The 21,298-nt window shown below is 48.8% G+C and overlaps 1 protein-coding gene across 1 annotated transcript in view; it reads left to right on the top strand.

Annotated features, from left to right (window-relative positions):
- Positions 1–20,565, top strand: part of Vsig10 (V-set and immunoglobulin domain containing 10) — a 30,532-nt gene extending 9,967 nt beyond the window's left edge. Inside the window, exons 3-9 of the mRNA XM_021642809.2 lie at positions 3,757–4,056; positions 6,655–6,912; positions 11,503–11,796; positions 13,716–13,826; positions 14,518–14,533; positions 16,458–16,681; positions 18,284–20,565. Coding sequence (XP_021498484.1) covers positions 3,757–4,056; positions 6,655–6,912; positions 11,503–11,796; positions 13,716–13,826; positions 14,518–14,533; positions 16,458–16,681; positions 18,284–18,339 — 1,259 coding nt within the window. The 3' untranslated portion in view covers positions 18,340–20,565. The remainder of the gene's footprint in view (positions 1–3,756; positions 4,057–6,654; positions 6,913–11,502; positions 11,797–13,715; positions 13,827–14,517; positions 14,534–16,457; positions 16,682–18,283) is intronic.
- The last annotated feature ends 733 nt before the right edge of the window (positions 20,566–21,298 follow it).

Below are 21,298 nucleotides of genomic sequence, written 5' to 3'. Positions count from 1 at the left end.
GCCGTCTCGCCAGTTCTGACTTTCTTTGTGTGTGTGTGTGTGTGTGTGTGTGTGTATTTTTACCCCCTCAATGTGTATGTGTGCACATGAGCTCACAAGCGTCTGTGGAGCTCATGTGAAGAGTCAGTTCCCTCCTTCCACTCTGAGCCTATCAAACTCGGGTCGTCAGGCTTTCTGGGAAGCCCCTTTCCCTGCTGAGCCATCCTGCCTGCCCTCTAAAATTAATTTCTGTATTTGTATGGGGAGAGTGAGTGCAGGCCTGTCAGAGGCAGGAAGACCGCTCTCGGAGGTTTGTTCTCCCTGCCCCTTGTCGGGTCTCTCTCGTTTGTCCAGCCGCCCCTTTCGCTTCCCAGAAGCCCCCCCGTTTCTGCTCCCTACATTACAGGAATACCACCACATCTGGCTTTTACATGGACTCTGAGAATCAGACACCGGTTGTCCGGTCTATGAGGCTTGGGCCCTTTCCTGCTGAGCTGTCTCCCACCCGATTTTTTGCTTTATGGTCCTCCTGAGTGGCTCCTTTCCAGTGACTCTGAGCAGCAAACTCTACTTCTTGTTGACTGTGTGGCCCAAAAGCCCTTTGTAGAGCTGCCTTTTGGAGGTTCACACTCTCCAGGCCAGGGCACCAGGACCTAGGAGACTAGAGGTCTATGACCAGAGTCACATGACCTTTGCCAGCCCGGGCGTCGGCTGCCAGTCCCTCAGTACTCTGACTGAACCCTGTTTAGTTGGAGGGGTGCCAGCGGAAGGCACGCCCTAGGACCTGTTGAACCACATACCTGACTGACTAGCCAGCAGTGGTGAATGGGACATTCAGGCACTCCCGCCCCCCGTCACCATCTAAGTCTCCCCAGACCCTTGCGGGAGGTGGGCAAAATGGTTTTCAGCGAGCCACCTGACAAAGATGTTGTCCTGGCCAGTGTGTAAAGCACATCTGTCATCCCAGCACTTGGGAGGCTGAGGCTGGGGGGCCTTAAGTTTGAGGCTAGCCTGGGCTGTGTAGTGAGGGCCTAGGGAAAGAAGGCAGTTTCGCTGAAGGGCTGCATAGGAAAAATCTCTGTGTCCCATAAGTGATTTTTTTTTTCCCACTGACCTATTTCTGGACTGAACTCCACAGCCATAGATGGATTCCTTTGCTGAAGCTCTGACCTTCCTGTTCTAAAGAGAGCCGTCTGGGGAGAAATGGCACACAAGATCACGCTAATGTGAGCAGCCATTGGCAAAGTAATTATATAGACAAGTTTTGTTTTTCTCCCTCCATATATATATATACACTTACTTTTGAGCAGCCTCTCCCTATGTCGCCCTGGCTGGCCTACATATATTCTTTCTATAGCCTTGTATGGCCATATGTTAAAGTAAGCTGATCTTGAATTCAGAGATCCACCTGGCTCTGCCTCTCAAGCGCTGGGATAAAAGATCTCTCTCCCTCTTTTCATGCTTCTCTTCTACCTCCTTTCCCTCCTCCTTTTCTTCCTCTTCCCTCATCTACCTCCTCTCCTTTCCTTCCTCCTTTCCTTCCTCCATCTCCTCTTCCCTCCTCCTTTTCCTCTTTTTCCTCTTCCACCTCCTCTTCCTCCTCTCGTCTTTGTTCTCCTCTCCTTCCTCCTCTCCATCCTACACTCCCTCCTCTCCTGTCCCCCATCCTCCTCTTCCTTCTCTCCCTCTTTTCCTTTCCCTCCTTCTCTTCCTCCTTCTGCCCCTTCTTATTTGTGGTACTCACTACTGAAGCCAGACTCTTGTACCCACTAAGTTCACACTGTACCTCTGAGCTGCTTCTCCGGCGGCGGCGGGGAGATGTGTTCTTTTTACTGAAGGGAACTTAGCTCTTGGATGCACAGGGTAATATAGCACAGGGTATTTTGGGGGTCAAGAAAATTCAGGGCTGTTTGGGGTGTAGGTGTAACTCATTGACAGGATGCTTCGTACGCAGATGTATGAGGCCCTCCCTTTCATTCCTAGCACTGAAGAATAAAAAATAAAAAAGCTAAAAAGACACCAAGGTGGACTAAGTTGAGGTCCAGCCGTTTTTAGGGTGCTTCCAGCATGCCAGGCTCTATCGAATAAACTCATTTCATGGGCCCTGTTGGGAGGATACTGTCATCACCCTCATTTCACAGACCAGGAAACTCAGGCTAAGCAAGAATGAGTAAGTGATCATTTCCTGTCAGCATGATGTGCAGTGGGAGAGGGGCCAGGTAGCAAGAGTAGCCTCAGGTTGACGGCTCCTCTAGAAAACTGGCAGGAGCTCAGCGTGTCCAGTGCTTAGAGAGAAAGCAGCCGCATGGAGGGAAAGGGCCCCAGGCCAGCACCCTGGAGAAGAAACACCGGAGCTTTTAGCACGCTCTGCTCTGCCCACACCCGATGAGAATTCTCTGAGGCAAGTGGCTGGTCTGTAACCACACAGCTCTGTTAGGCGGAGGCCCGGCGAGCCACGGTAACAGTGTTCAGCATGGTGAATGCGCCCTGGCATCAGCATTTAGGTTCTTCTGGGGCCTTGATGGGAGATCAGTCTGAGACCCAGAGTGTTAACTTCTTTTTCTGTGCCCACACCCTTCCTCCTTGTCACGGCGTTTCACGTGTAGGGGTGTTCTGCTTGCATGTGTGTCTGTGCATTCTATGTGTGCCCGATGCCCGCGTGGAGGCCACAAAGGGGCATCGGATCCCAGGAACTGGAGGTAAAGATGGTTATGAGCTGCCGTGTGGGTAATGGAACCTGGGTGGGCTGCAAAAGGAGCCAGTGCCTGTAACTGTTGAGCCAGGGCTCTAGCCCCTTGGCAAGGCCGGCTTTCTGTTTTTGTTTGTCTTACTCCTTTTCGGTTTCATACATTTATTTTTAATTTATTTTATGTGTACAGGTGTTTGCCCACGTGGAGGTCAGGGCGCCAGATCCTCTGGAATTACAGTTATAGACAGCTGTCAGCCACCATGTGGATGCTGGGAAGATAGCTGAGGGTTTTTGGAAGAGCAGCCAGTGCTCTTAACTGCTGAGCTGAGCCATGTCACTAGCCCCTGGCTTTTGTTTTTGTTTTCTTAAGACAGGTCTCACTATGCAGCCCTGGCTGTCCTGGAATTTTTGCTCGGTAGACCAGGCTGGCATTCGTGTGGGCATGTGCGTGAACTTGCTAGTTCGTGCATGCGTGTGCGTGCGTGTGTGTGTGTGTGTGTGCATGCGTGGGTGTGTGTGTAGGTGCCCAAAGGAGATTGTAGGTCCTCTGAAGCTGGACTTGGAGGCAGTTGTAAGCTTCCAGGCTTGGGTCCTGGGACCTTAACTCTGATCATGCCCGTAGTGCGGCAGCGCTTGGGAAGTGGAAGCAGGAGGGCTGGAAGGCCTCCAGGTCCAGCTACGGGTGTCCCTCAGGTGTTCACAGAGCGCCGTGAAGTCCTGCACAGCACCACATAAAACAGGAACAGCCCACACGTCTGTGACCACAGCACTTGGGAGGCAGAGGAAGGGGGATGGGAAGCTCGGGGGCATCCCCAGCTATATAGTTTGAGGCTAGCCTGGGCTACATGAGAGCCTGTCACAAAAAAAAAGGGAAAGGCCTTCTTGAAGGAAATACTCCCTTATCCATAGCTGATACCATGTACCTGTCAAATGTAAAATAAGCGGGAAGTGCTCACACACTTGCAGGGCCTTGTCACACACAAGGATGATCCGTAGACCATCCTTGTTGGGTTCCATTAGAGCTGTCAAGATGCTGAAACTCCGGCCACGGCGATTCCCACCCGTCCTCACCCGCCTTTCATTCCCAGGTGGTCCCACCCACATTGACGTTAACATCTCGGCCACCGGCGCCCTCCCCAACGGCACCCTGTATGCAGCCAAGGGCTCCCAGGTGGACTTTGGCTGCCACAGCTCCGCACAGCCCCCACCAGAGGTGGAGTGGTGGCTCCAGGCCCACAGCGAGCCTGAGTCCTTCGGCAGGAACCTGTCCGCCAACAGCTTCGCGCTGCTGCTGATGTCACAGAACCTTCAAGGCAACTACACCTGCTCGGCCACCAACGTGCTGAGCGGGAGGCAGCGAAAGGTGACCACCGAGCTCCTGGTCTACTGTGCGTAAGCAGCACGCCCATCCTCCAACCATGTCTGTGCGGCTTCCCTTTCAGCTTTAGCCCTGCCTCCTTCTGCCTCGGTTTCCTCTGCACTGCAGCTCTGTAGTGTGCTTTAGTGCTTCGTTTCTTATCGGGGCTATGTGATACTCCATCGTGTGTCCACGCACAGACTCTAAGACGCTTCATTGTCTCCTTCCACATGCATGCGCATGCCTGGACTGTCAGGCCTGAAAGCGTGCTCTTGAATGGAGCAGAATCCTCTGAGCCATAGAGGGAAGCTAATCCAGAGCGCCACACATTTATTTTTAATAGGGGGAAAGTACGAACATTTCAAAATATATACCACTGGGCGTGCTGGCTCGTCCCTGTAGTCCTAGCACTCCGAAAGCTGAGGGAGGAGGACCATCAGAGTCTCAGGCCTGTTTTTGCTGTGAAGTGACTGTCTCAAAAACAAAAAACAAAACAAAATAGGCTGGGGTTTGGGGTGGAAAGACAGCTGTTGGTAAAGTGTTTACCCTATGAGCATGAGAAACTGAATTCAGTCCCCAGCACCCATGAAAAGAGCAGGGCATGGCCGCCTGTGCCTGTAATCCCCATGCTGTGGAGGCGAAGACAGGGATCACTGGGGCCCACTGGCTGGCCGGCCTAGCCTACTGGGCAAGTTGACCCCTGACCTTCACATGCAGCTGCACACACTTGTGCACACACACACACACACGTGCACTCACCACACAAAAAAACCACAATTCGTCTGTGCCAGGCAGCTTTTTGGGTACTCTAATATAAATGACCTGACACGGTCAGCTTATGAAGAGAAGAGGTTTCTTTTGCCTCACAGTTGTAAAGGTTCCAGCCTGTGACTGACTGGCGTTGTTGCTTTGGGCCTGTGTCTACACGGCATGTCATGACTGGCACACGTGGGAAAGGGACCAGTTTACTTTACAGCTGGGTACAGGACAGAGGGAGAGACAGGAAGAGGAAGTGTCCAAGGTCCCACACTCCCGTTTGACCCACAGTGACCCAAAAACTCTCACTAAGCGCCCATTTCTTAAGGGTTCTACCACCCAACAGCACTTTCAGGCTGGGGACGTCATAGACCTGAATAAGTGCCTCACCCTTAGGAAGCTTCAGCTCCATTGGCCTCTGTCCCTGCTCCTCAGCCCCCTGGGGCAACCACTCTGCCCTCTGCTCCTCAGCTCCAAGGACCCTGATCCCTGTATTTACCTATTCTGAATATTTCTTTTAATTTTTTTACCTCTATTTATTTTGTGTATGCATCTGTGAGGGCACATGTGTGCCATGTCGAGGTCAGAGGACAACCTGAAGGAGTCTGTGCTCTTCATGTACCATGTGGGTTCCAGGGTTTGAACTCAGGTGGTCAGGCTTAGCCATAAGCACTGTTACCTGCTGAGCCACGTCACAAGCCCCTCCATCTACTGACTCCCTTCCTTTTTCTTTTTCTTCTTTTTTAAAGAATGTTTTTTTTTTTATTTTTAAGATTTATTTAATCATTATTTATACATTCTGCATGAAGAAGTGGGCACCAGGTCTCAGTAAAGATGGTTGTGAGCCACCATGTGGTTGCTGGGAATTGAACTCAGGAGCTTTGGAAGAACAGCTAACGCTGGTAACCTCTGAGGCATCTCTCCAGCCATCTCTCCTAACTCCCTTTCTTTTAGCTTGCCTCCATGTATGCAATTGCATTGTGTACGCCTGCTAGCCAGGAAGGCCAGAAGAGGGTGCTAGATCCCCTGAAACTGGAGTAACTGGTGGTTTTGAGCTTCCATGTGGGTGCTGGAATAGAACCCTGGTCCTCTGCAAGAGCAGCCAGTGTTCTTACCCACTGAGCCATCTCTCCAGCCATGTGACTGTTTTCCCTGCATTCTTATCTCAGATGCCTTTTGGCCCTAGTTAATTCCTTTTTGTTGTTTTGTTTTCTTAAGACCTGGTTTTATCTCTGTAGGCCAGGCTGGCCTTGAACCCATAGATCTACCTGCCTTTGCCTTCTGAGTGCTGGGATTAAACGTGTGTGCTTAACACTGCTGGCTCTCAGAGTTTTTAAAAGTTAATTCTGTACTTGTATGATGTGCAGGTGAGCATGTGGCATGGCACATGTGTAGAGGTCAAAGGCTAACTTTTGGGAGTTGGTTCTCGGCTTCCACTGTGGGCTCCAGGCATTGATTTGGGTGGTAAGGCTTGCAAGGAGACTCCTTTTCACCCACTGAGCCATGACAGCTCTTCTCCTCCTCTTCCTCCCTGTCTCTGACAGTGTCTGTGTATCCCAGGCTAGCCTTGAACTAGATAAGTAGCCCAGGATGACCCTGAGCTTCTGATCCTCCTGCCTGTTCCTCCCAGATGTTAGTATTACAGATGAGTACCACCATAACCATTTTGTGGGACCAAACCCATGGCTTTGTGCATAGTAGGCAAGCAGTGTAGTGTTTAAGCGAGGCCCCCAACCTTATAGGTGCTTTCTGAAGGTAGACCAGCTGGCCTTAATGGCTCTCTCAGACCCTGGCTCTGTAACACACACACACACACACACACCCTGCTGTCTGACTCAGTCTGAGATGAACCACGCTCTCTGTTCTATTGTAGGGCCCCCTTCATCAGCACCTCAGTGCTCAGTGGAGGTGTCTTCTTCAGAATCGGCCACCCTGGAACTCACCTGTAATTGGGATGGGGGATACCCTGACCCGACCTTCTTGTGGACTGAAGAACCTGGAGGAATGATCATGGGGCATTCCAGGCAGCAGACGCTGAGCCCGTCACAGCTGTCAGAGGGCAAGAAGTTCAAATGCGTTGGGAGCCACATAGTGGGACCAGAGTTGGGAGCCAGCTGCGTGGTACAGATCTGTGAGTCTGCCTTTCTTTGTCCCGAGGTTGGGGTTCACCTGCCTTCCTTTCTTCTCAAAGAATCGTTTGATGGTAGTCCTAGGAGAGAAACTCAGTGTTGGAGTGCCCAGAATTCCTCTCACTTCTTGTGCCTCACGGCTATTGCCTTGGAAGTTTAAAGATGCCTGGCTTAGCTTCTTCATCATAGCAAAGCACGGACTGTGTTTGTGTGCCTGTGGCCTTGACTTTTAGTCACTCAGCCCAGCCCAGTGAGCAGGGCGGATAGGATGCCTCTGTTGGTCTTTTTTATTATGTAATAGAAGATCCCCTCCACCCCAAAACTTGGTGGCTTAAACATTTGTTGCCTGAGGATTTCTGGTAGGGTACAATTGTGTGTCTCAAGAGTGTGAAGTATGTGTTGGGGGGTGGGGGGAGAGGAGGTCCAGGCAGAAGACTTGGAAGTCGGGGTGTAGAAATTATGAAAAAGATAGACTTTCCAGCTGGTCAGGGTTGGCCCGTGCCTTTAATCCCAGCACTTGGGAGGCAGAGGCAGGTGGACCTCTGTGAGTTTGAGGCCAGCCTGGTCTACAGAGTGAGATCCGGAACAGACATAACTACATAGAGAAACCCTGTCTTAAAAAAAACAAAAACCAAAAACTTAAAAAGATGCACTTCCCAGGTGCTTGGTCACATGCCTGGTGGGCTGTCTCCTACCCCTGTGGGACCACCTTCCTTGGGGCTATCAGAGTGTCCTCCTAGTGTGGTGACCCACTTTTCCAAGAGCCAGTGATAGAAGAGAGACCGAGCCAGGCAGAAGTGACCCTCTGTAGGCGCTGGCCTTGGGAGGCACTTGGTCTGCTTTCTGGAACACTGCATCTCTTAGTAAAGAGTCACTAACTGTAGCACACTCTCAAGGGCAGTGGGGGAGAATTATCAGGCTCCTTTGTTGTTTTTGGAGATGGTCGATCTCACACATACTAGGGTGTCCTCCTGCTGACCTCCAACCCTAAGGCCCTGCCTCTCGAGAGATAAAAAGGAAACTAGGGCAGAAGGCAGTGCATTACTCGCTCAGCCTGAGCGAGGCCATGGATTCTATACCCAGCCCCCGCTGCACCTCTGCAGAAGGGGATCTTGCTAGATTACCCCCGTGGTTCTGAGTTTCCTAAGTGGCCCTCCTGCCTCAGCCTCCAACATAGCGGTACCAGAGACAAAGAGCCACCATTCTCCGCTTCAGACATCTCAGAGCGGCCTGCAAGTCCATTTGTTGAAGAACCTCTGGTAAAGGGCCACCTTCGGCAGACCATCATGTGACGGCCCCCACATCCATCCTCACTTCCTGATCTTCGTGAATCTCCCATCTTCTGCAGTCTTTCTTCCTGTCCTTCCCGGCTGCATCCCCTCAGATAAACTCCTTGAGTGGATAGGTGCTGTACCGGTGTGTGCGTGAAATTTTGTATATGTGGATGTTTTACCTGAATGTATGTCTGTGTGCCACGTGTGTGCCTGATGCCCTTGGAAGCCAGAAGAGGGCATCGGATCCCCTGGAACAGGAGTTAGAGGTGTTCGTAACGTGCCATGTGGGTGCTGGGAATGGAATCCAGGTCCTGTGGGAGAATGTCAATGCCCTCGTCTTAGTTAGGGTTTCTGTTGCTGTAATGAAACACCGTGACCAAAGCAAAAAGGTTTATCTGGTTTATGCTTCTACATCATTGTTGATTATGGAAGGAAGTCAGGGCAGGAACTCAAGAAGGGCAGGAGCTGATGCAGAGGCCGTGGAGGGGTGCTGCTTAATGGCTTGCTCCTCATGGCTTACTCAGCCTGCTTTCTTATAGAACCCAGAACCACCAGCCCAGGGATGGCCCCACCCACAATGGGCTGGGCCCTCCCCCATCAATCACTAAGAACATTACAGGCCTGCATAGCATACAGCTCCATGTTTTGGAGGCATTTTCTAAATCGAGTCTCCCTCCTTTCCCATGACCCTAGCTTGTGTCAAAGTTCACAGACTGCTAGCCAGCACAGCTCTTCATCCCTCTCAGCCATGTCTTCAGCTCCGTGGGTGACATTTTGAAGAATGACTGTCCTCTGCTGACTAGTGTCAAATCTAGTCAGAAGCATGACCTTTGTTTGGGGACTGGGGAAAAGTCACCGGGGAGGCTTATTTAAAGAAAAAGGGGCTATTTCTGAAACTGGTTTGAGTGTCCCAGAATATCAGCATACTATTGAGACCTGCCACTGATGTTGGCTTTGTGACCCGGAAGGAGATATGGGTTCCCCACGGAGAGGGAGGAAAGATGTCTTTCCTGAGTTCGCCAAGCATGCCTTTAATCCCAACACTTGGGAGGCAGAGGCTAGTCTCTTTTGTTGACCGAACCTTGACAGCGAACTTGGAGGCTCTTCCAACCCCACTGGCCCCTTTCCTCCTCCTTTTCCCTTCTTTCCCTCTCTTTCCAGGGTGCCAGATGTGACATCCTAGCTACTCCTTTGGAACCACAGCCAAGAGACTAGTTTCATTCTACCAGGCAGGACCTCAGGCTGTCACAGCATGGACCTCAAAAATGCTTCAAGGTGACATCCCAGCCCAGCGGTTCCCAACCGGTGGGTTGAGACCCGTTTGGGGGTCGTAGGTCAGATGTCCTGCATATCATATATTTACATCATGATTCATAACAGTAACAAAAGGAGAGTTATGAAGTAGCAACAAAAATAATCTTATGGTTGGGGCCTCACTGTTATATTCTTAAAATGCCATGCACTCAATTAGATCTGGATATGAAGAGATTTATTTGGGAGAAGGAATAGAGAGAGAGGAGTTAGGACCTGAGTTAGGGCCATGAGGGTAGAGAGAGAAAGAGACAGATAGATAGACAGATAGACGGAGAGAGACAATGGGAGAGAGTGTAGGAGGAGAGGGAGATATCGTGGGTAGGGGGGGACCCTCAGGAGAGAAACTTGAAGCAGGGAGGGAGCCTGAAGTGATGGGTTGGTCCTTTATATCTGGTGCCTCACTGCCTCACTGCAGGCACGTGATGACATCATAGGTTGCTAGGCAACCCAGAAGCAGGCTGCCTATTTGCTAACACCACAACTTGAAAAATTGTATTAAAGGGTCGCAGCCTTGGGAAGGTTGAGAGCCTTTGTCCTAGCCCTTCCTGGAAGAGTATGCGTTAGAGAGAAGTTCTCAGTGAGGTGACTCCATGGTGTTCTGTGGAGAGAACTTTCAGAGACTAAAACAATATCCATCCCCAGCTAGGACCACCAGACCAAAGATCCATGAGTCCACTGAGCTTACTGGGGGTTGCTCACAGGAACTTGGGCTACAGAGAGCAAGTGACTCTGTAACTTACCTGAACCTTTCATCTTCCCTCCTCCCTCCTGCAAGGATTGTTGACAGGAAATAGGCGTGCAGCAGGAGGCCATTGTTCGTCATCCAGGGCTAGTAGTAGAGCAGTGCTCCACCTACAGAAGCTTTGTTCTGGTCCCTAGAGCCCAAGTACGCTTCATTGTGGATTATTTTATGGTCTCTGTGTGGTCCAGTGGGTTCTTACAAAAGGGAGGTGGGAGATCAGAGTCAGCCGGTAATGGAACCATGGAAGGAAGACACTAAAAGGGTCTGAGGAGGGGCATGGTAGTGTACCCCTTTAATCCCAGCAGAAGCAGATAGTATCTGTGAGTTTCGGACCAGGCTGATCTACATGGTAAGCTCCAGGTCAGGCCAGCCAGGGCTACGTAGTGAGACCCTGTCTCAGACAAACCAAAACAAGACAGAAGGCAAAACCAAGAAAGAGAAAAAGAGGGGCTGGAGAGATGGCTTAGCAATTAAGAGTGCCTTCAAGCTCATGGAGGACCCACGTGCCTTGTGGCAGTTGGCCACATCAAGGAGAGGAAACAGCCAACCCTGTTAACTTGATCCTCCTTGTTGACCTGTGTGTCAGCATTTAATGTGGTCGGTGTACTTGTATTGCTTTATGTCTGTGTGTTTGTGCTTGTGTGTGTGTGTGTGTGTGTGTGTGTCCACGTGTCATAGTGCAAGCAGAGAGGTCAGAGGATAACTCCCTGGTATAACGTCTCTCTTCCTGTATTGCAGAGATGAAACTTGGGACCTCAGGCCTGGCAGCAAGCCCTTTTACTCACTGAACCATTTCACTGGCCCGTGTACTTCTGTGACATAGCTGTATTAGGTAGTGGGCGACCCTGGTCTGGCTCAGGGTTGCAGGGTCCATGGTCATCAGCCTACGTGGTCTTACCCAGAACTGTACTGCTGGTCCATGGAAAGCCTCCTGGCCCAGCAGCCTTCTTAGTCCTAGGAAAAGTGGGACAGTGGCTCACCCTGGGTCTTAGCCACATCTCCTCTTTGACTTGTGTGAATGAGCAAGTCACTCGGCTTGCTTTATTGCCTCGGTTTCCTTCTCTACAAAATGGGAATAATCTCAGGGTTCTTTGGAGAGTGAGCTGAGCTCATTTGCATACGGCTCCTGTGTGCACTAAGCATTTGGTAGATTTTAGGCTTTATTCTGGAAGACCAAGGAGGTGTGGCTGTGGGAACTAAGAGCATTGTTTTGCCATGGCTCCTGAAACACTTGCCTCTGTTTACCCTCTTGTGATCACCAGCGAGCCCCTTACTTTCGTCTCAGCCCATGAAAACGTGCTTCTTGGGGGGCAACGTGACCCTCACCTGCCAAGTGACAGGAGCCAACCCCCCGGCCAGGATCCAGTGGCTGAGGAACCTCACTCAGCCAGAGGTGACCATCCAGCCTGGCAGCCGCTATGCCATTACCCAGCAAGGCCAGAGCTCCTCCCTGACCATCCACAACTGCTCTCAGGACCTGGACGGAGGCTTTTACTTCTGCCGGGCCGAGAACCCCGTGGGGGTGAAGGCGGTAGATATCTGGCTGAGTGTGAAAGGTAGGTGCTGAGAGTGGCCCCAAAGGTTAAGAGTCTCAGAACACCCGGCACCATTGAGGGGGTAGTCTTGGGGGACTCTTCATGGGGAGGGGAGCATGGGCTAATAAAGACGGCATCTACTTGTCTGTGGCTTGAAGGTACCTGAGAAAATTAGTGTTCAATCCTGGAATCACTGACACAGTGGTGTAGGACACAAAAAGCTACCCCTTTTACTCATCAAAGGATGTGTGCTAGAACACACACATACATATGCTGCCTCTGTGTGCACACTCACACGCCTATAATGGAATTAGTGACTTGTAACAGGAGAGTGAAGACTTCTAGCCCACTTAGAATGTATGTGGAGCTCCCTATGGGAGACAGGGTAACTTCTAGAAATCACTATTTACAATTTTAATCTTAACAGCTTTTATGTCTGGGTTCCGTCTCCCTCCCTCAGTAACTGGGCCTGGTGGCACCTACCTGCAGTCCTAGCCCTCAGGAGGTAGAGGTGGGAGAACGGGAGCTTGAGGCCAGCCTGGGCTACAGACCCCGTGTAAAAACAAGAATGGACAGACAGACAAACGGACAAATGGATGGACAGAAGAGAGGGAAGGAGGAATGAGAGCAAAGAAGGGAGCAAGAAAGGGACAGTTCCTTTATACCAGAGCTGCTTTTTAAACATTTCTCACTCTCTTTGTGCCCAAAAAGTTTTTCCAGGGCCCCTGGTATGAAGATGTATAAAAAGTAGGTACATGAATCAAACGTTTACTGATGATAAATCATGAAGCAGCTTTTTAAGGAAAACTCTCTGGGATATACGTACACCTTTAGCATTCTTTAAGAATGAATGCAGATTGGCCTACCAAGGCAGTGAATGCACGTGTTTTGACACAGAAAGTTAAATTGCGGGCTGGCGAGATGGCTCCCTGAGTAGTTTCCAAGTCTGACCACCTGAGTTTGTGCTCCAGGACCCAGGTAGTGGAAGGAGAGATCTGACTGCCTCAAGTCATCCTCTGAGTCACATGCTGTGACGTGCATGCATAAATGTGAGTGCACACACACACACACACACACACACACAAATGTAATAATGAGAATTAAATTTGGGGTATTTTATACCGCACAGAGCGTTTTCAGTGTTGTTCAGAGCTGGTTGGTGTTTTGACTGTGTAGTCGTCATTGCTTGAGTGCTTAGAATTACAGGTGTCTACTACCATGCCTGGCTTTCTTCTGACATTTTAACGTCCTCCCCCCTTGGTTAAGGATTTAATTCAGACTTGATTTTTGTGGGTGGTGTGTGATTGCATCAAGTTTCTTGCCTTCCTCCTTCACCTCCCACCTTGCCTAGGTTTGACCCAGCTCCATCTGCCCTGCTTCCTTTGTTTACTCTTAAGCAATATCAGGCTCTTCTATTTTCTTCATTTGAGACAGTCTTGATATATAGGCCTGGCCAGCCTGGAACTTCCTGTGTGGACCAGACTGGGCTTGAACTCATGATCCTCTTGCCTCAGGCCTGCGTCACCACACCCGGATGTCACATTTCTTTTTGTGTGTGGCCAGTAAATTCTCTGTCCTAGCTGAGTAGTGATATGACACTTTAATCCGAGCCCTTAGGAGGCAGAGATGGGCTACATAAAGAAAGCCTTTCTCTAAAGGCGAAACAAACAAACAAAATCCCTGTCCTAGTCCGTTGATCAGCCTGTTTACTGTGGTATTAATTTCCACGTGTGTCTGGTCCACATGGAGCCCCATAACTATGTAGTGTTCATTGATGTTACATGGTTCCTTTGACTCCCCAGATTCTCTCTGCCTGGGGTTGTTTTTGGAGAGGTTGTAAGGACATGAAACCCAAGATGGGACAAGCAGTGGATTTGGGCTGAAGAGGGGAGGTGTTTCTGTAACCCCGTGAAAGGGCTCATGGTGTGGTCTCGTTACAGAACCTCTGAACATTGGGGGCATCGTGGGCACTGTGGTGAGCCTCCTCCTGCTGGGACTGGCCATTGTTTCAGGGCTTATGCTGTATTACAGCCCCGTGTTCTGCTGGAAAGGTAGGAACCCCTTGAGTTCCCCTGCTTCTCTTTTGGGCTCTGGGGCTGGAAAGATGGCAAAGCATTTAAAAGCACTGGCTGCTCCCCCAGAGAGCTAGGGTTTGATTCCCAGCATCCAAATGGTGGCTCGCAATTGTCTGTAGCTTCAGTTCCAAGTAATGCCCCATTCTATGAATGCTTCCTTGGACCAATATGTGTAATAATGGGGCACCTAGGTAGCATCCCCAAGCAATTTGAATGCTTCTTAGTTGCTCATCTTTGTCAGTGTTAGTTTTTTTTTAATCTTTAATTATACTTTTATTATTTTTGTCTCTGTGTTTATATACTGTATGACTGTATGTACAAGGGTGTGTGGGTGTATGTGCCCGTATGTACCCATGCAGAGGCCAGAGCAGGACCTTGGGTGGTTTCTTTTTGCTTCCTCTCCCTGCTTGAGAAGGGTCTCTGTGCTGAATGCTCAACACTTTGGCTAGGTTGGCTGGCCAGCAAACTCCTGGGCTCTACCTGCCTCTCCCCACTAAGGCCAGGGATGTATAATACCATATCTGGCTTTTTAGGCATTTGACTTTCATCTCAGGCCCTCATGCTAATGAGTCATCCCATCTCCGCAGCCATGGTTGGTTTGGTTGAAAACTCTTGAGACCGAAACGATGGGCCTGGTACTTATTTTTGTTTTCTTTTCTCTCTTCAGCAGGGAGCACTTTCAGGTGAGTGTTCTTGGGATTCTGCTCCAAAGCCTTTTCCCCTCATTTCTTGGCACTGTTGGTTTCATTTCTTCCATAAGAAATGAAATGTAGATTCATAAGAAATGAAAAGTAGACCAGCCTTGGGACCCTGGGCTAGGAGCTTCCTGAGGCATTGTGGGAAAACCATCATCTTTGATGACATACTGGGGTAGGGGTGGCTTGTCTGTCTTACGGATAAGAAGGTGGAGAACCAGTGACGTGGTTTCCGCAAGTGCATCCAGGAAGCAGAGGGTAGGGTCTGAGCTCTGACTATGGTCTGATGGATTCTGTGCCCCTTGACAATGGGAATCTACAGGCTGGGCACGCTGAAACCTGTGGGCCATGTGTACACATGAACCAGGTCACTTGGGCATTTGCTTCTATTTCATTTTCTAAAAAGAGCTAAAAGGAAGACCAAGTCATAGACAAACAGAACTCTTTGGAAGACAAGTCTAAGCATGCCCAGAAGTCCCCACCCTCCCAGGAAAATTCAGTAAGGGAAAAGTAAACAAATGGAATTTGTATATTTTAATTTCCCAAGGTGTTCCTGGGCAGGAGACAGAATTCTTCTTTATGATCTGTGGACAAATAGTTCCTTTTTCTCTCATTCCTCACAGTGGGATCTCAATGTTCTAAAACCATCTTTCATGGGAAACTGTTCCCTTTGCCACTCTGTTGTTACAGGCCATTGTCCAGGCAGATTTGTCATTCCCAGGCTTAATATTAACAGGAAACAGCAGTGTGGCCTTGTGGGATGTGCTGCTGTTCCCAAGTCTTTTGTATAGGGTCTTCCCGATCTTCTGAGCCTTCCTCCCTCCATCCATTTCACAGAAGGGTGGGAGGAGGGTGAATTGTGGATATAGTGCTCCTGCGCCCTCTGTCAGCTGGAAACATTCCCTCCTTAAGAGGAACGTGGCTGGGGCTGGAGAATGACTCAGAGGTTAAAAGCACTGGCTGTTCTTCCAGAGGTCCTGAGTTCAATTCCCAACAACTACATGGTGGCTCACAACCATCTATAATTAATTAGGTCTGACGCTGTTTTCTGGAACATGGGCCACAAGCAGACAGAATGCTATATACATAATAAATAAATAAATAAATAAATAAATAAGCCAAAAGAGCATGGCTGGGCGGGGCAGGGCAGGCTAGAGCAATGGTAGACCTAGAGCTATGGCAAGATGCTGGGCACAGAACCCATGTGTAATTGGAGGGAGAGAAGACCTTACCTGAGGACCAGTAGGGATCTCCAGAAATAAGGCCATTTTAGGAAAGAACCTGGCTTTGTTTATTTTTACAATTTAGTTAGTTAGTTAGTTAGTTAGTTTAAAGACAGGTTCTTGAGTATTCTGGGCTGGCCCCAAACTCCCTGTGGTAGCCAAAGATGTTTTTGAACTTCTGATCCTCCTGCATCCACCTGCCAAGTGCTGGAATTACAGCCATACTCTGCCATGCAGATACACTAGGCAAGCACTCTGTCCACTGAGCTGGAGCCTCCAGCCCAGAATGCAGCCCAGAATGCATTCCATGTTGGGAATGTATATAGTATTAACTGTGCCTGATGTGTGGGACAACAGGAGAGGGACAGTATATAAACAAATATCCTACAAAAGACATAACTACCATCTCTCACCATCTGTGCCTACATCTTGTCCTGAGATTATACTCTCACCGTCAGGGCTAAGCCATGCTGACTACATGAAGAATTTTCTGTGGTCTTTTTTTTTTTTTTTTTTTAAGATTTGTTTATTTTATGTGTATGGGTGCTCTAGCTGCATGTACACCTGCATGCCAGAAGGGGGCATCAGATCCCAGTATAGATGGTTGTAAGCCACCATGTGATTGCTAGGAACTGAACTCAGGACCTCTGGAAAGACTTCCTGATTATTTTTTCTCCTTTGGAAATTAGGAGACAGGACATGGGTGATGTCATGGTTTTGGTGGATTCAGAAGAGGAGGAGGAAGTAGAGGAAGAAGGGGACAAGGAAGATGTTGCCGAAGAGGTGGATCAGGAGACAAACGAGAGAGAGGAGATGCCGAAAGAAATAAGCAAGCATGGACACATCCACAGAGTGACTGCTCTGGTCAATGGGAACTTAGACCTCATGGGGAATGGACTCCAGGAGCTCCAGGGTAAGCTTGCCCTCCTTCCGGATCTGTAGCCAGCCTTCCTGGAGGGAATCTCTGAGGAGCAGGGGCAATTTCTTAAAGCCTAGGGAAGATAGCTGGCTCACGTTTGGTCTAGAACCCGAGACTCCATACTAGGTTGGATGTTCCATTCCCCAAAAAACAAAATGTAAAATATTTAAGTGTCAACGAGTGCCACAAGCCTGATGCTTCAGCATACTTGAACTTTGTTTCCCGCATGAGATTATTTAAAATATTATAGAAAATGGGGCTGGCAAGGTGGCTAAATGGGTAAAGGTTTTTGGTGCTAAGCCTGATGATCTAAGTTTAGTCTCTGGAAAAAGTGAATTCACTCCCCAAAGTAGTTAGTTCTCTGACCTCTACCTAACCCCACTAAATATGTAAATAAACAGTAAGGTGAAATATTCTGTACAGAGCCAGGTGTGCGGTGCTAGGAGGCAGAGGCAGGCGGATGTCCATGAGTTTGAGGCCAGCCTGGTCCACAAATCAAGTTCAGGATGGCATAGGCTACACAGAAAAACCTTGTCTCAAAAAGACACACACACACACACACACACACACACACACACACACACAAAGGAAAGCAAGCAAGAAAATATTTTATACAGTTACCTACAAATGACCTACTTAAGGAAACTATGAAATGATCATGCAGTTCATGTTTAGGCTTGGGTCCCACCCAATGGACTGTCATTTTGAACATGCAAATTACCCACAATCTAAAGTCCATATCACTTCTGGTCTGAAGCATTTGGGTAAGATAATCAACATATAATGACGACCAGCACAGGGAAGAAATTATCCAGCAAAGTACGTGGGGAAGACACAGCATGGGTATTGTGGACGAGGAGGTGGATCTGTGTTGTCTGTCTGTGAGTGGGCACCCTGCCCCAATTAACAGGCTAAACACATTAAGATGTATGGGGGAAGTTAAAATGACCCAGTGCTGAGAGAAGGTCCTAGGAGAACTGTGCTAACAGAGGGGTTTGATTATCTGATGGTTGATACATTTAAAAATCCTGAGACCTGTGGGGGTTGCTGGCTCAATGCCTTTAGTCCCAGCACATGGGAGGCAGAGGCAGGTAGATCTTTGAGTTTGAGGAGCGAGTTCCAGGACAGCCAGGATTATACGGAGAAAACATATCTTGAAAAACTAAAAGGAAAAAAAAAAAAAGAGAGAGAGCTGGGAGGAGCACTTTGATCCGGAGCAGCTTTGGGAAAAGGTTACTCTGAGGCAGGTCTAAAAGCTGAGTTTGGTAAGTAGAGGGAAGAGAGAAAATCTCTGCTCTTGAGGCAAGAGCATGATGGCTGACAAGCATTCTAGACTCTGCGGGTGGCAGCACTTAGGAAGTAGAAGCAGGAGGATCAGGAGTTGAATTATTCTTGGCTACGTAGTATGGGGCCAGCCTGGGTACGCCCTGTCTCAAACCAAACCAAACAAATGAGATTGTGGTATACCCTGTCTTACCTCCTCCGTGAAATCCTGTTCTTGTGGCTCACAAGTCACCAAGATGAGCAGAGACAGAAGGTAGAAGCCTCCCTTGCTGTTGGAGGTAATTCATTTCCATCTCTTTTGCCCCTGAACAGATGACAGTGATGAACAGCAAAGTGACATTGTTCAAGAGGAAGACAAGCCACTTTGATGAACAGGATTGTCCACTGTCCGTGTGTCTTGCAAGTTCATTCAGTTGTGACTGCCCCCTCTCATTCTGCCCCAGGGAGCTTGCGTTAGGGACAGCTGGGGTCTGCCAGTACAAGCACTCATCTCTCCTTCCATCTTTCAGTGATTTCATTCGGTGTGAGTTACCCCGTAGGGTGGTGTGTGATGCACTGGGAAGGAGCAGCTGGTGTGGGACAAAGCTGAGGTGCTGTGAGGGGCCGCTCTGCTATGGCACCTGGCGTTACCCAGGTTGATGTACTGTGGCAGACACTGACGGGGTGGGGGAGCACTTGGTTCCTATGCGCTGTACGACTAGTCAGGGTTTGCAGCCAGCTTGCCCAGTGTGAATACAGAGGTAGGGCTTTTATCACTGGTGAGGTGAGGAGCCAGGCACCTTCCTGACAGGGGAAGGTATCCTTTTCCAGAAGTCTTTTGGATTGGGCTTGGTCATCACACTGAGGCTTCAATTCTTTCTTGTTGCTTTGCCTCTGTTTCCCCATCTAGAACACCCAAGAAACAACACCAATCTTCCAAGCTCCTGAGAAACGAAGGAGGTAGTTCAGGGTGTAAGAGTGCCAAGGGAGGGCCTTCACAGAGCTGCTGCAGGGGCCTTCTTTGTAGACTGAGTTGGCTCCACCCACTCCAACTATTCTTTTGTCCCCTAGAGAGGGATGCACCTTTCCTTATAAAGCCTCACTGTGTACAGAGCACAGCCTCCTAAATGATGGACCTTGGGTCAACTTTCAGCTGCTCTTTCCTCATGTCTCCTGTGCTATGCAAGAGAAACATTTCCTCACATGAACTGGACACAGTTCACTTAACCTCAATATTTGTGTCTTGGAATTGGAAATATGTGTTTCCATCCTACTTTTACCAGGATGATGTGCTGATTAAGGACAGTAAATTTCAAAAGAAAATAGTGGATGATGACTTTGGCTTGGGACAGCTAGGCTCTGGAGATTTTTTTTTTTATTTTTTATTTCATCTGTATATTCTGAAGTCAGGGATCTTCTAAGGGTGCAATAGGTATGTGCTAGCCATCAACATCTGACTTGAAATTTGCACTCATCCTGCTCTCGGGACAAGATCTAGGGCTTTAAGGACTTTCTAACACAGGGGCCCAAGAGTCCTGAGGAGCTGGTTAGCAGCACCTGCAAGGTGTGGGAGGGGGTATCTGTTCTCTTTGAATGCAGGGACTAAAGTGAAGAAACCATGGCCAGTGTGGCCCGTCCTGAGCACAGGGTATGGGAGAGTCTAGCTGGCTATGAATTTGAGCCCTTGGGAAGTGCAGTTCTCTTGGATCACTCCAGTCTGTGTCATTTCACAATGGGACACCCAGCTTGCCTTCAGTCCTGGGAGCTGGCCTTTCCTTTGAGGCCTGGTGACAAGAGTTCGTGAGTTTGTGTGCAACCCAGAGGCAAATTTAAAAGAGAACAGGGGGAGTTGATAGCTGGGACCACAGTGAATGTTTTGTGAGATCACTGGGTGTTCCCCACAGCTTCCTCTTCTGCACACACCTGGCAATAGGAAATATTTGAGGGTTTTTCCACTAGCAAATGGGAGCTTCAAGGGCTTGGTGCCAAATGCTGTTCTGAAGCCCCGACCAGCTATTGTTGTCACTTTTATTAGCCATTTATAGAATGGTAGTTCAGTTAAGAACTCAGGCACTAAAGGGCTTCATGTTTTAGTGATCTGTGCAAAACTGGAGCCCTCATGCCCTTCTTTCCCTTAATGCAATCCACACCCAGATCTCAAAGCATATGGACAATGGGTTACGGACGTTATATGGGAAAGTCCAATTTGTGCATTGATTTTTTTTTTTAAATCTTATCTGCATGTATTAGTTAACTTATGAGACCCAATTGTCAGAACCTGGAAGAAAAACACTTCATGGTTGCTTTAATCTTGATTTCCCTCAAAACACAGTAGAAGTGGGAGAGGGGCTCTACAACCCTGTGGCTTTAGCGTTAGCTCCATTTTTCACACTCTAGGGGAAGCACATAGGAAAAGTGTCACCACTGGGTACAACTTTGTACGTTAAGTGCCAATCAAATTTCTCACCACAGGACTGGATACCAGCTGCTGCAGAGAAAAGCTGCAGATGGTTCTATGTGATTGACCTTACCATTCGAAAGGGGAAATTGGGAGAAATTAGTTCTAAGGTTAGGAATTTTTAAAAGACTTTGGAATAAAGTTATTTTTAAACATATTCTCTCAGTGATCTTGACTTACATCTGACTAGTAATTATAAAAAATTGGGGGTGAGAGAGTTGTGCCTGTAAGCCCTGCACTTGGGAGCTGAGGCAGGACTGCCAGGAGCTTGAGTCCAGCCTGCCCTACAGAATGACACCTTGTCTGAAAAATCAACCAGGGCTGGCAAGACCACGCAGCCTGTAAAGGTATTTGCTTTTCAAGCCTGACAGACCTACGTTCAGTCTCTGGGACCCATATGGTAGGAGAGAACCTAGTCCTAAAAGTAGTTCCCTGATGTCTGCTGGTACACCATGACATCCCACAGCTAGCTGCATACACATACAGGATAAATACGTGGGTGATTAAAAGAAAACACAAAAGTAACCACCGAAAACGATTTGGAAAAGAGCTGGAAGTTTTATTTTTGTCACACCTTACCACTTGACTTTTCATGACTTGTGCACACTGAATGCGTAAGTACAGAAAGGGTGTAGCTCACTGACAGTTTATTAAATACATGTGAGTTCAGTCTTCAGCACAAACAACAAAACCATTAAAATTGAGTCCCTGAGAACACCAGGAAATGGACATTTGAGAGATAAAAGAGAAGGGGTCATGGTGGGATGGCTCAGTAACTGAGAGCACTGGCTTCTTCCTCTTCCAGAGGATCTGGGTTCAACTTCCAGTGCTCACATAACAGCTAACATCCATCTGTTGATCAGTTCCAGGGAAATCCAATGTTTGGACTC

This window comes from Meriones unguiculatus, chromosome 4 (genome assembly GCF_030254825.1).
Source record: "Meriones unguiculatus strain TT.TT164.6M chromosome 4, Bangor_MerUng_6.1, whole genome shotgun sequence".
Classification (NCBI taxonomy): Eukaryota; Metazoa; Chordata; class Mammalia; order Rodentia; family Muridae; genus Meriones; species Meriones unguiculatus.
The sequence above is the reverse complement of the archived record's forward strand: the minus strand, read 5'-3'. Positions and strand labels throughout refer to the sequence as shown.